At 36.2% G+C, this 14,478-nt stretch overlaps 1 protein-coding gene across 1 annotated transcript in view; it reads left to right on the top strand.

The window, feature by feature from the left end:
- The window catches only part of LOC119838062, a 42,967-nt gene that overhangs the window by 12,800 nt on the left and 15,689 nt on the right, over window positions 1–14,478 (top strand). Inside the window, exons 5-9 of the mRNA XM_038363869.1 lie at window positions 10,416–10,591; window positions 12,226–12,325; window positions 12,623–12,763; window positions 13,156–13,797; window positions 14,294–14,475. Coding sequence (XP_038219797.1) covers window positions 10,416–10,591; window positions 12,226–12,325; window positions 12,623–12,763; window positions 13,156–13,797; window positions 14,294–14,475 — 1,241 coding nt within the window. The remainder of the gene's footprint in view (window positions 1–10,415; window positions 10,592–12,225; window positions 12,326–12,622; window positions 12,764–13,155; window positions 13,798–14,293; window positions 14,476–14,478) is intronic.

Genomic DNA, 14,478 nt, shown 5'->3' with positions numbered 1-14,478 from the left:
GACAGATTCGAAATTCAAATGTAATATTTTTTTATAATTAAGTGTAACAGTATTTATGGCCAGACTAAGTATAGCGTGATTCACACAATGTTGCAATAATCGAACTTACTCTCCAGTCTCTTTACATTGCAGTAACCACTGAGCCAAAAGATTTCGGTTACTTATGCAATTAAGTAAGTCGATAACTTGATTCTAGAGCCTTGTAGCTTGAATTCAAAGTTTAAGTAGGTGTTTCCATAACTTGTCGAATTTTGTTCATTTATAAAAAAACTAGTTGATACCCGCGATTTTGTTTGCGTTAATTTTTCGATTTTAAAGTATTATGCAAATTTAAACATTCGTTATCGACTAATGAAAGTTCATTCAATATTAGTTTAGCCGTTTCGTAGACAGATAGAAAGAAAATGTTGTTTTTTAATTGGTATTTTAAATACTGTTTATATTCATTAAAGCTATTATATATTTTGGATATTACAAATAAGGAAAGAAATAACTTATTTTTTATATATTTAAAACGACATGCCCAAAAAAGGAAGTCGTCAATTCGACTGTATTTTTTTGTGTTTGTTACCTAATAACTGTTTACTGTGTGTGGTCACGTGAAAATTTTATAATAAAAAATAAGTAATTTGGTTTGAGAACCACCTCCATTTTTAAAGTCGGTTAACAATATTCATAAGTTTAATTAAGTGCAATCAAGTATAAGCATCAAACGTCACAAAGTTAACGTGTTTTGCCGCGTTTCGAATAAGTTGTATGTTTGGAATAAATTAATATATATTTGCATATAGTAAAAACATTATATTTACTTCGGCTAGTGATTTAACGGGTTTAAAACGTGATTTATTCATTAGGCACCATCTATTAATTACGTCACACAAAACTGAAACACTTTTGACCCCTCCCCCCTACTCACAGCCTGTCACATTATAAGAAGCCCCTCCCCCCGTGGTGACGTCACAAATTTAAAATTTCAAGAGGGTATTTTTTAAAATCTAAGCGAAAAACAGTTTTAGATCGCATTGGTTAATTTTAAATGTCGCATCATCCTACTTCCTATCCTATCCAACTAATATTATAAACGCGAAAGTGTGTAAGTATGGATATTTGTTACTCTTTCACGCAAAAACTGCTGAACCGATTGCAATGAAAATTGCAGGTACGTAGACAGCCTGGACAACTGGAATAACATATAGGCAACTTTTTATCCCGATATTCCTACGGGATACGGGCTTACCTTTATAATCTTCACCTGTATGTTTGTATGTAATAATAATAAAAAATGTTAAACATTATTTCATAATGAGTTGATTAATAAAAATTTGAATCGATGATGAACACAGTGAACAGTGATGATGGTGATGTTAATGATGATGATGATGATGATGATGATGATGATTTCACCTTCATCACAATCGGGTAGCAGCAAGAAATAAACGGTCTTTTCTATTAGAATTTATAACGAAAGGTTACACATTGCGACAATTTAATCTTTAAGAATTCGATCTGATAAGATTTTACTGGAAGCCATTAAAATTTAAATTACATATTTTTACTGTATCACTATAATTATAAAACATTCACGTGTCGCAGTGTTTGTAAATAAATCCCTTAGAAACGGTAAGACCGATTTTTATGAAACTTCATGTATTTTAGACGGGTAGATTTAAAAATAGGTGATGAACTATTTTCATTCGATTATTATTTCTACTGGTTTTTGGGTTTGTCGCCTTCAGAGGTGATTCTTTTCGATTAGCCGAATCGATTTTGATGACTTTTCTCAAGGTGGTGCCTTTAATTTTATTGATTAATAAGTCGATTTTGTTTTTAGATGATAATAAAAATATTATAAATATAATTAATTCATAATATAGCCTATATTACCTGAGGAAGATTTAGATTTCTAATGGTGAAAGATTGGGATGAAATCTAAACGAATAACTGAAGTTAAAGCAGTCGGTAAATCGTTTCAATCATGCCTCATACATTGAAATAGTGAGTTAATAGTTTTCGTTCGGGTTTTCGTCTGTAGATGAAACCGCGCGGCACAGCTAGTATCGGTAATATAATAGCGTATAATTATACACGTAAAATATTAATATATTCGCAGAGTCGCGCAAAAAAAGCCATTTTAAAATATATATTTATTCGTCAAATATTTAATTATTAACGTAAGCACAACTGGTCTTTCGCAGTAAGGTCATTGGGTACATACAAGGTCTTTTGCCTTGCTTCGCTCCGTCTTAAAACATTCAATAAATCAATTTTGATGGAAATACATCATCATCATCATCATCATCATCATCCCATACATGTTCCCACTGCTGGGACACAGGCCTTGGGAATACGTAGTATCGTATAATTAAAAAGCTTTATAATACAAAATGGAATGTGTAAGACATGACAGAATCAACTAAATTGTCTCACTTGCTCGTATACAGAGTAAACGTAAGGAAATTATTGAATCCCGCTTATCCTAATCAGGATAATAAGATAAACTCATGACACTATTGTATTGTCACCGATCCGCGATAAGTGTACAGAGTTTGAGTTCAATCTGTCCGTTTGAAGTGGGTCAAAATCGGGTCTGAAGGAGTCGGTTACATACATACAGGTGAAGCTGATAAAAACGTGTTAAAAATATATCTCAAAGCTATTAGTGTGATATTTTCTCCGTAACGTGTAACATAAAATATACAGGCCTAGGGGTAATAGAGGTCTAACTAAAACCATAAAAACAAACGATCAAACACATTGAATACTAGATTCTTTATATATAATGGTTACTATAGTAATAAGTTATTTAACGTAGGTTACGTATTTTCGTTTCCTCCCTTTTATTTAACACTATCTGTTCGCCCCGGCTGCGTCCGTGGTACATATAGCCTATGTCACACGTGAAATCGCAAGCTTCCAATGGTGAAAGAATTTTCACAATCACTCCAATAGTTTTTGAGTTTATCCATTACAAACAAACAAACAGCAATACAAATTGTTCCCCTCATAATATTAGTGTAGACAAAAGGTTGAAAACATTTGACCAAACAAAACCCGAAACCAGGTGATTTTCTTTCCCAAAGAAAGTTAATTAGAAACAGTGACTAATAAAACTTCCCCTAGCATTATTTAGGTTAAATGACGTCACACGACCGTCTCTTTCGCGCGCGCACAAACGCCATATGTTAAAAAGAGAGAGGCGAACGCTTTGTTATTTTAAATTCGGTGTCACAATCAATTAGCATAATGGAAAATGATTATACACTTTTTTTCTGTGAGGGGCGGAGGGGGGATTCCCGTATCCATTTCCTCGCCCTTCGCAGCCCATTCCTTTATTTCCGTCAAACTCCTCTGCTTATCCTTTATCCCTTAAGCACACAACGCATTAGCGGCACTACCTCTGCTCTGTTCACGGGCGGTGGTGATCGCTTACCATCAGGCGAACCACCAGCTCAGTAACCCGCTGTGGAAACTGCCCTCCGAATCGGTGGTAAATGTTAAAACTGTTTTATGACGTTAAAAACTGCTTCTATAAGAAGTCTATAGACGTACTTCCTACTATCCTACTAGTCCTATCCTTCCTACTAATATTATAAATGCAAAAGTTTGTAAGGATGTGTGTGTGTTTGTTGCTCTTTCAAGCAAAAACTACTGAACCGATTGCAATGAAATTTGATATGTAGACAGCTTGACAACTGGAATAACATATAGGCAACTTTTGTCCGATATTCCTATATAAATATTCTAAATTTAAAGATATTGTATACCTTTTACTCAAATGAGCTTCTTAAAATATCGATCGTACCACATTCAAATCAGTCATTTTTTCATTATATTTTATTTTCAGAACTTTCTTAATCAAAAGTATTATGATAAGGGGCCATGAAGGGCCAGACATACACACATACACACACAGTCGCTAATGATTGTCCCAACTCGCAAAGGTCATTGGCATTTTGCCGCCCAAACGTTGCCAAAACAAATTTCCTGGTATATTTCAATTGTTCAATATTATACGAGATGTTATAGAAAATAACAACAATTGGTTTAAAACAGTTTTTAAAATAAATTTACATTTAGCAAAACAAAAAGCTCTCAGTTAGTACAGTGTTTGTTTAGATTAAAAGTACCTAATTAAATAAGTGATAAGGTCGCCTTCTGTGCTGGTCTAGTTGTAAGTTTTGATATTTAAGGTTTATTTGTATACCAGCAAAGTGTTAAATAAATAAATAGCGACATAAACATGTGTTGAGAAATATAGGTCGTATTATAAGATTAAATAAATTATTTAAAAATAATTAACATAACACGATGAAATCATGAAACTATTGTATTGTCACCGATCCGCGATAAGTGTACAGAGTTTGAATTCAATCTGTCCGTTTGAAGTGGGACAGAATCGAGTCTAAAGGAGTCGGTTACATACATACAGATGAAGCTGATGTGTGCGTGTTAAAAATCATGTTTTAATAATGTTTTTATATCAATTATTATATGTCCTAAATCGCTTCATGTTGGGCCACCCTTAGGAAAAGTACCTATACATTTCTAGAAGAAAGTGAAACCAGATTCTCTATCATACTGCCTACGCTTGTATCAGGCAGAGTTTTCCAATTAATGTACTATAGATTTTGAACGTTACTGCCATGAAATAAGGTGCTAATTCGCATGAATTTTGTAAACAACACAAGTCGAATGTTCGGAAGTCAATGGTTATAAAATACAAAACTGTTTCAGAGCGATGATCCCCACCCGCCCCCTCTTTGGGTCGCATTCTGACACGTCAGCGATCAATGTGAAGACGCTGGTAAGGGTTGCAGACCATGGCATTGTGACTGTTGAGAGCTAAAGAAAGAAGGATAGATAGTTAAGCTGGGAAGGAAAGATTAGTAGTTTATTAGAGGTCTGGATTAGGGAGTATTTAGTATAATGTTAAGAAAAAACTAATCCACTTTAAACTGGATTTAAATGGGTTTTGAATAAGAAATCTGTTCACCCAGTAAAAAGTTATAAGGTTACAAACAATAATAAAATGTAGTAGAATTTATCATCTTTTTTTTTAAGTCGATTGAATTGAATGTGACTTATTGATGATGGTAAGAAAGAATCGTATTTGTTTATTAGAATCACAAAAGACCATCCAAAGTATAGGTTATTTATTTGGTGTTTATAAATAAATTACCAAAATTAAAGAAAAATTCTACAAGCTGTTGACCGCAGCTTCGCCCGCGCATCTTAATAAATTTTCACGAAACAAACTTTCATCCCCTATTTTATCCCCTGGGGGTTAGAACTTATCAAAATCCTTTCTTAGCGGATGCCTGCGACACAACATCTATCTGCATGCCGAATTTCATCCCGACCCGTCCAGTGGTTTGGGCTGTGCGTTGATAGATCACTATGTCAGTCAGTCAGTCAGTCAATCAGTCAGTCACCGTGGGGCTAGTCCATTAATAAATAATGTGACGTCATAATTAGACTCTTGGTTCTCATAATAACAACAGTGTCTACTTTGACATGGTCTGTGGTGCTTTTCCTAACGTTTGAGTGACTACTAATAACTAAAAACATCACTAAAATGTGTTTCGACTTTTTCGTGTTGTGTTGTTTTTTTAACCCTATAGCATGATTTAAAGACATAGACATAGACATAGACATACATTTATTCACAATCAAACACACACACAACAATTAACAAAAAAAAAAAAAAAAGACAAAACACTGAGCATAAAACAGGAAATAAAAGAAAAAAACATAAAAAGAAAAGAAATAAAATAAAAACTAAGTTACTGTGATGTGTTATGGCTGTGAAAAGGTCCAGGCTCAGCTTTATATGCCATGAGTCAGTTGACCCATGAAGCTGTTAATTCTGCCAGGACCCAGAAGGAAGATGGATAGATTAGAAAGAAATAAATAAACACAAATAAATCAACAATGATTTAGGCTACATTATAGATAAATATGTTTAAGAGACAAGTGAATGAATTGAAGGATAGAATATTTAAATTACCACAAAAATAGAAAAAAAGACCAGGATATATATATAAATAACGGATAGCAAATAACAGTGAGAATAATGTAAATAAATAAATAAATGCTACACAAATAACAAACAATAAAAAGTCGGAAGCTAAGATACAGTACTACTTATTAAGTCAGATTCTGTACCGACAAAAGGTGCTTCCTGTACGCACGTCGGAAGCTAAATTTAGACTAAAGCATGTTTTTATTTAGAGAGAATTAATACACTAGCTGTTCGCCCCGGCTTCGTCCGTGGTACATATATAGCCTATGTCTCACAGTAAAGTTGCAGCTTTCTAATGGTGAAAGAATATTTGAAATCGGTTCAGTAATTTCTGTGTGAAACGTTACAAACATACAAAAAAAAAATACAAAAGCTTCCTGTTTAAATATTAATGTAAATATCAGTATATCGTGTCTCGTAATAAAGGCCAATCTATCGATATTTGTCATATTGAAATCAATCCAGCCGTTTACGCTACAAAGCGGGACAACATACGTACACACAGAGCAAATGGGATATTTATAACTTTTCGAGCGGTTTTATTCATTTCTAACTAGCTCTTGCCCGCGGCTTCGCACGCGTTTGTTCGGAGTAGTTAAACATATATTATTATACACATAAACCTTCCTCTTGAATCACTATATCTATTTAAAATACCCCATCAAAATCCGTTGCGTAGTTTTAAATATTGAAGCATACATACGGACATAGGGACAGAGAAAGCGACTTTGTTTTATACTATGTAGTGATTAATTAAATGTCCCCTAGTGCGGCATGGAGCATACTGTAACACAGATAGATATTACGGGAAGTAGGTAAATATTTTAAGAAGATTATTAAAACAAATTGTGTTAACAATTGGGATCCTGATCACCATCCGTCCATACCTGTACCCACAACTGGGACGCAGGCCTCTTTTTGGGGTCCAGGCCATAATCCAGCACGCTGGCCAAGTGCGGGCAGATGTCACATGTAGAACTTTTGATTCTCAGACATGCCGGTTTCCTCACGATATTTTCCTTCACCGTTTCGCTGGTCGCCTTCCAACAACATAAGCTTAATTTTTCATTAATAACAGCAGTAATAAGATATACATATTTTATATATAAACGAGCCGTCACCAGTAAGTGGTGATTAGCGCCGCCCATAGGCGTCCACGCAACCTGGAGAGTTGTGGGTGTGTTGCCGGCCATTAAGGGACGACGCTCATCTTGAAGTGACCCAAGTCGTAGTGGTTCGGAAACCCTGAAGCGGGTAGATCATTCCACAGAGTAGTAGTGAAGTCCCGTGTCCCCTAGTGGGGTATGGGGCAGATGATGTACATCCGTTTCACTGATCGATTTTCTTTAGGGACAAGTAGGTGATCAGCCTTCTGTGTCCTGCCAGACCGAGAATTTTTTTTTTTGTGCGTCCCCACCGGGAATTGAACCCAGGACCCCTCGGTTCTACACTCACGCGTTAACCATTGTACCAAGGAGGCGGTCAAGTTTTCACAGAGTAGTGCTTGATTAAAATACCTCCTGAAGCGCACTGTGCAGCGGATTTACAAATTTTCAGGGTATAGGCTGAATAGTTTTTGCCGCCCTCGCCTCAACAATTGTCATATTTTTACAATGCAAGTGGAAGTTCGCTACTCCCGAAATGTGCAAAGACAAGCGAGAGAGAAAAGTCATCGACAAAATTTGTTGCAGGCGTCAGCTGAGAACCGTCATAGAAAAATCTTTTTGATTTCTATGAGGTGAAAAAAAAAATCGTTCCCCAATTTTGCCGCCCCCAATTCTGCCGCCCTAGGCTCGAGCCTACTCAGCCTGCTGGTAAATCCACTGGCACTGTGGATGTTCGTAATGTGATGATGATGATATCGCAGGAAGCCAATGCCTTGCAGAGTTATGGTACTTAAGATCTGTACTCGACTCGACTAATTGTCTTCACTCAACCATCATGTAGCTAATTAGATGCCATTCAATTCAAAGCCAAGGTTATTAAATATACCTTTAATGTATTATTACATGGCTTGTATATACTTTACTAGCTGCGCCCCGCGGTTTCACTCGCTTAAGTCCGTAAGGAATATCCGGATAAAAAGTTGCCTATATGTTATTCCAGTTGTCCAGCTGTCTACGTAGCAAATTTCATTGCAACCGGTTCAGTAGTTCTTGCGTGATACAGTAACAAACACACACATACACAAACATCCAGCCTCACAAACTTTCGCGTTTATCATATTTGCAGGATTTTAATGTTAGGAAACTAAAAATTAAATAGCCATCTACGCCTTATATAAGCATGTACAAAGACCCCATTTGCTATTAAACGAATAAATTAACAATTCAATTTACGGAAGAGCTATCGTCCAATAGACGTACATACAAACAAACAAGTCAATCAGGACAAGGACATATATTAGTGTTTTCCATCAACGTAATTTTCTATTGCTGTAAATGTTATTTTATATTGAAAGAATTTTATTGTTGAAATTAAAGAAAGATCTGGAGTTTTATATTGTAATGCATTTACACAAAAACGACTGGATCTATTTAAAACATTCTTTCACCATTAGATAGCTGCATCTTCATTGAGTGACATCCTATATCCTATCCTACTAATATTATAAATGCGAAAGATTGTAAGGATGTGTGTGTGTTTGTTGCTCTTTCACGCAAAGACTACTGAACCGATTGCAATGAAATTTGGTACTTAGACAGCTCGACAGCTGGAATAGCATATAGGCAACTTTTTATCCCGACATTCCTACGGGATACGGATTTAAGCGGGTGAAACCGCGGGGCGTAGCTAGTAGGCTATATAAGTACCACGGGCGAAGCCGGAGCGGAAAGCCGTTATAAATATATACTAATACTTTAAAGCTGAAGTTTTGTTTGTTTGAACGTACTAATCTCAGAAACGACTGGTCCGATTTGAAAAATTCGAGTGCTTCGAGTGCACTCGAGTGCAACCGCGGGCTGAGGCTAGCGTCATCTAATCTGAATAAAATTACTGTTTACAAACATAACTGACGTTTCTTTATTTTTTAACGAATGAATAAATCCTTGGCTCCAAGGTTAGGCCACGTATGACGTAACGCGATGTCAAAGTACCTAATGGCTTTAATATGGAAAATAATTGACCGAAGATCAAGGTAATTTGTTTATTTATACCCCCATTTTTATACCATCTTTGTTTATTTATACATACACTAGCAGTTCGCAGCGGCTTCGCCTGTGGTATAAATATAGCCTATGGCACTCAGCGAAGTAGCTTTCTAATGGTGAAATAATTTTTAAAATCGGTACAGTAGTTTCTAACATTACCGATTACAAACAAACAAAATATAAATGCTTCCCGCCCATGTATTTCCCTGCGGCAAAGAGGCTTTGTCATTTCCTAGCCTAACTATATCCAGACATAAATATAGACCAAGTTTAAAAAAAAAAAATTAAAAATACGATGAAATCTTATAATCAATTAAATTGTCTCACTTGCTCTTATACAGAGTATACGTAAGGAAATTATTTATCCCGGCGATCCTAATCAGGATAATAAGATAAACTCATGAAACTATTGTATTGTCACCGATCCGCGATAAGTGTACAGAGTTTGAATTCAATCTGTCCGTTTGAAGTGGGTCAGATTCGGGTCTAAAGGAGTCATAGGTGAAGCTAATTACAGCGTGTTAAAAATCGCTATAAAAACGCTCCATTACGACGTGAGTCGTAAACAAACAAACAAAAGAAAACATTTTCGTTTGTAAAATACTAGCTGCGCCCCGCGGTTTCACCCGCGTAAGTCCGTATCCCGTTGGAATATCGGGTTTAACGTTGCTATATGTTATTCCATTTGTCCAGCTGTCTACATACAAAAATTCATTGCAATCGGTTCAGTAGTTTTTGCGTGAAAGAGCTACAAACACACACACATCCTTACAAACTTTCGCATTTATAATATTAGTAGGATTAGGAAGGATTGTCTATACAAACATAAAAAAAACTTTCTATTCCATTTGTTTGACTAAATAAGGTTTTGAAATAACAACATTAAAGAAAATTGCGTCGTAATTTTAAAATAATAGTAAAATTAAAAACAAAGAGATAAATGTATTATCAATAAGCAATTTATAAATAAGAATTCGATCACGAGGCAGGATTCGAACCTGCGTTTCTTGCCTAACCGTAGCAACGCCTAGCCTCTCGGCCACCCGTGATCCTGCCTAAGGGACACCCCAGAATTTTTCGTATCTTTAAAAATGTCTCATTTTTAAAGCATTTCAATGCTATATAAACAAATAATTCAAGTTATATTTATTTAAAACATTAAATAAAAATTCTGTTTATTTTTCGAATAAGTATAAACATAAATGCTTAGACGCTAAAAGTTCGTAATTTTCGCGTTTCAGGTGACAGACCTCTTCGCCCAAATGCGAGACCCCACGTCCACCACTTCCACCCCCAAGGGTTCTACCGGCTCGCTGAACGTCACCAAGAACGCTGGTTTCCAGCACCAGAATGGATCCGAACATCTACCCTGGGCCAGTCCGACAATATCTTTACCAGGGAATTGTAATTCCAATCTGTAAGTATTATTATTTAAAAGTATTATTTATATATATTTATATTATTTAAAAGTATTATTTATATATATTTATATTATTTAAAAGTAGTAATATTTACTTGAAGTGGTGATGGATTTAAAACCAACTAGATTATATTTGTCTACTATATTGGAAATAGACAGAGGATAGATGTCGATAGTTCCTGCTTCCGTGGAATGTCCGGGATAAAAACTATGCTGGATGTTACGCATAAAGCTGAAGAGTTTGTTTGTTTAAACGCACTAATCTCAGGAACTACTGGTCCAATTAAAAAATCTCTATCAGTGTTAGATAGCCCATTTATTGAGGAAGGCTATAGGCTACATATGTACCACGGGCGAAGCCGGGGCGGACCGCTAGTTATACATAAACCTATCTCTTGAAGCGCTCTATCTATTAAATAAACCCATCAAAATCTGTTGCGTAATTTGAGAAATTGAAGCATACAGACATATTATATAAAATTCATAAATTCCATAGCGGTTATGTCTCACAGATTGTATACTTGTCTATTTGTGATGGTTTTAAGAACATACATACAGTCTGTTAACCTAACATGGTTATAAAACCATCGGAACATTCTGGAGTCGATCCAAGATTTAAATAGATCGACATTGATGTTACAAGCATAAGGTGTAGCTGAGTATGTGCTATTTTAAGATGCATTGTGATGTCCCTTGTCCCCTTGTGGGGCTTGGGGCAGATACCATCTGCTTCACTCATCGATTTTCTTTAAGAGTTAGTGAGTTTCATCACCCGATAATTCTTCTGGAATTGGTGATTGTATTATAGATAAAGTATATAATAGGAAAAAAGGCTAATGACTAACTAACTTTTGTCTGCGGCTTCGCACGCGTTAATATCGGGGTAATTTAATATATGTTATCTATACATATAAACCTTCTTCTTGAATCTTCTATATATAAACAAAAAGTCTTATCAATATCCGGTGTGTATTTATAAAGATCTAAGCATACATATATGTATGTCATAGACTGATGGAAGCGACTTTGCTTTATTCTATGTAGTGACAGGTATAAATAAAAGTTTTTTTTTAAAGAACGTCTGTTAACTTTACCAATTTCCCTGATTTGAGGTAGTTTTACAAATAAGACTTCATAATTATTTTTTTTTTACTCATTCTATCAGAAACACTAAAGTGTCAGCCCTAATGCTTCTATTCTTCCTTAATTTATTAGAACCATTTTATAATATTATATCAATAAAAATTCTAAGAAACAACCTGTTGTCATGCCTAATGCTTTGTCTTCATTATTTAGTGTCATTAGAAATTATCATATCTGTCTCCCTAATTTTCCTGGAAAATGTATTCGCAGAATTTTACAAGTACCTGCATTCATTTATTTTATTTAGCTTAGCCAACAAATATACACACCAAAGCAAAATTGCAAAAAAAAAAAACTGGCAACTTAACAAGTGCAATAATGATTACATGTCTAACACCCAAATGCCTTAAAACAAAAAAAAAGGTTATGAAAAATAGACATAAAAAATTAAAATTAAAATAGTTATAGTATCCTACATCTTATCCAAAAAACTACAATACTTAACATATACCATCATTATAAGTTTTATTACCATCCTAACTTCGCAGAAACAGCGAGGTGGCACCCCTAGCGCGCAGCGTGAGCAACGCGTCAGCGCTGACGTCACTGTGCGCGGACCTGTCACCGGCCGAGTCACATTTCTTCGAGGTGCGTACGCGCATACTTGGCTCTGTATTTTAACTATTTGCTTTGACACTAGCTTCGGTTTGCGGGTTGTTCAGGTGTGTTGGTCGCCGAAGTCCCTGGAGGAGGGGTATTTCCCTGGAGGTAGTGCTTCAAATTCTAAAATGGGACCAAATGGCAATAATTTTCTAAAATAATTTTAAACACAAAAAAAAATCACCTCAATCGATTGAAATCCCGCGTTAATTATCAAGTTACATTGTCAGGGTTTTTTATCCCTCAGTTAATATTTAGTTTGATGCAGTTTTTTCAACACTTTAGGTCCTATACATAGGCAAAGTGCGTATTTCCCAGCGGAAAGTGCCGGACACCTTAATAGATGACGCACTCCAGAAGTTCGCTCAGCACGAAGCTGAGAAACTGAGGCTGCAGCGCCGCCACAGCTTACTGTCTTCCACCGGGGTAAGGGATACTTAAACTCAAACTCATACTTATAGTCAAGCTCAAATTTGTAGGGACACCATTCTGAATCGCGCTAGCGAAATGTTTTCGCTACAGAGCATATATACAACTTTACAACATTAATCAAATTGGGCCTTTAGACTAGTCCAGGATCCGCCCTTTTTCGATGGAGGAATTCCACCTTCCTTCCTTCGCAGTTGCCTAGAGAATGCTGAATTTTTAACTATAAAAATGTAATAAGTATGCAATGACATTATTAATAAAAAAACATAGTTAAAAAATCTCTTTCGAATAACATTTCTACATGATCTACATTTCAATATTGTACTTTATGGGCATAAAGTACAATATTGAAATGAGAGTTTGCTTTAAGATTCACATTCCCTTTTCAGACCTCAATCAGCAGCAATTCAGTGGAGAGCCTAAGAGACACGTCTACCTCAAACGAGAACTTCCAGAAGTCCTTGATACCAAGCACTACGCCCCTCGAACCGGACAAGGCCAGCCCGTGGAAAAGCGCAGAAAGCCTCAACAGACCTGAAATATTAGTGGATAAAGAATTCGATGAATTCACTAAAGAGAGAGTCGAGAGGAAACCACAGGAATCGTTAAGCAAAAATGGCAAAACTAACCTAGGAACCGTTAAAGAAGATGAAGAAAAACATGATGAATGCAACAATCCCTTCAAAGATATAAAACTAGTAAAGACAGTTACTTTAGATCCTCTGTTGCACATATCGGAAGCAGATGATGTGAAATCTGAAGATGTTAAAGCAGAAATAAAAAATGACAGTAATACTAAAGTTGAAACTCATTCTGAAGCAAAAGAAGAAATAAAAGATGCTGATAGTGCTAATAAAGAAGATGGAAAATCGATGAATTTCAACGAGTTAGGGAGGAGTGATAATGGGAAAGGGAGTCTACCGGAAAACGTGCCGTTTCTAAGGGATAGATCGGCCTCAATAGGCACGTTGAATCTGAAAACGCCGTTGGCTCATTTGATTGGGGAGCAGAATAGGACTATGCTGTTTCAGGTGAGACTTGAGGTCTATATAGATGGAAGGTTTATCTACCTATCAATCCATATAGATGGAAAATTTACAAAGTGACCACGTGACCACGCTCGCTGTAAAGTGTTCGAAACGTCGGGTTAATAATATAATGAATAAATCGCGTTTAAAATCCGTTGAAAAGTTTTTAATTTCTAAATGTATAATACTCGCGTGAAACCAAACACAAGAAAATACTAATTTACAAAGTTTTAACATTTTAAGCTATTTGTTTTCGTATTTAAATAAATACTGGATTTTTAAACATTCAGGTTTTCATTCATAAATGTATACAAAATTAAATAAACAGCCAAAAAATGTATTCTTTTGCGTTTGAGTTTCAGTTTTATCTTGCGTTGGAGATTGAGTAAATTTTTGAGCTAGAGTTCGGGTTAGAGATTGATTTAGATTTTGAGTAAGAGTCTGAGTTTGACGTTTAGCTAGAGTCTGATTTAGCAAGCGGGTGGTGGGGGGTGTGCAGGTGGGCAGGTCGGAGCTGCGGCTGATCAGCCCGGACCGCAAGCAGATCCTGCTGCACCGCGCGCTGGCGGACGTGGCGAGCGCGGCGCTGGGGCGCGCCAGCCCGCACCACCTCGGCTTCGTGTGCCGCGAGCGCGCCGCCTACGCGTGCTACGTGTTCCGCTGCGAGAGCGACGACGTGGCGCG

Source organism: Zerene cesonia, unplaced genomic scaffold (assembly GCF_012273895.1).
Source record: "Zerene cesonia ecotype Mississippi unplaced genomic scaffold, Zerene_cesonia_1.1 Zces_u001, whole genome shotgun sequence".
In the NCBI taxonomy this organism is placed as follows: Eukaryota; Metazoa; Arthropoda; class Insecta; order Lepidoptera; family Pieridae; genus Zerene; species Zerene cesonia.
This window is presented reverse-complemented; position numbering and strand designations above follow the sequence as displayed.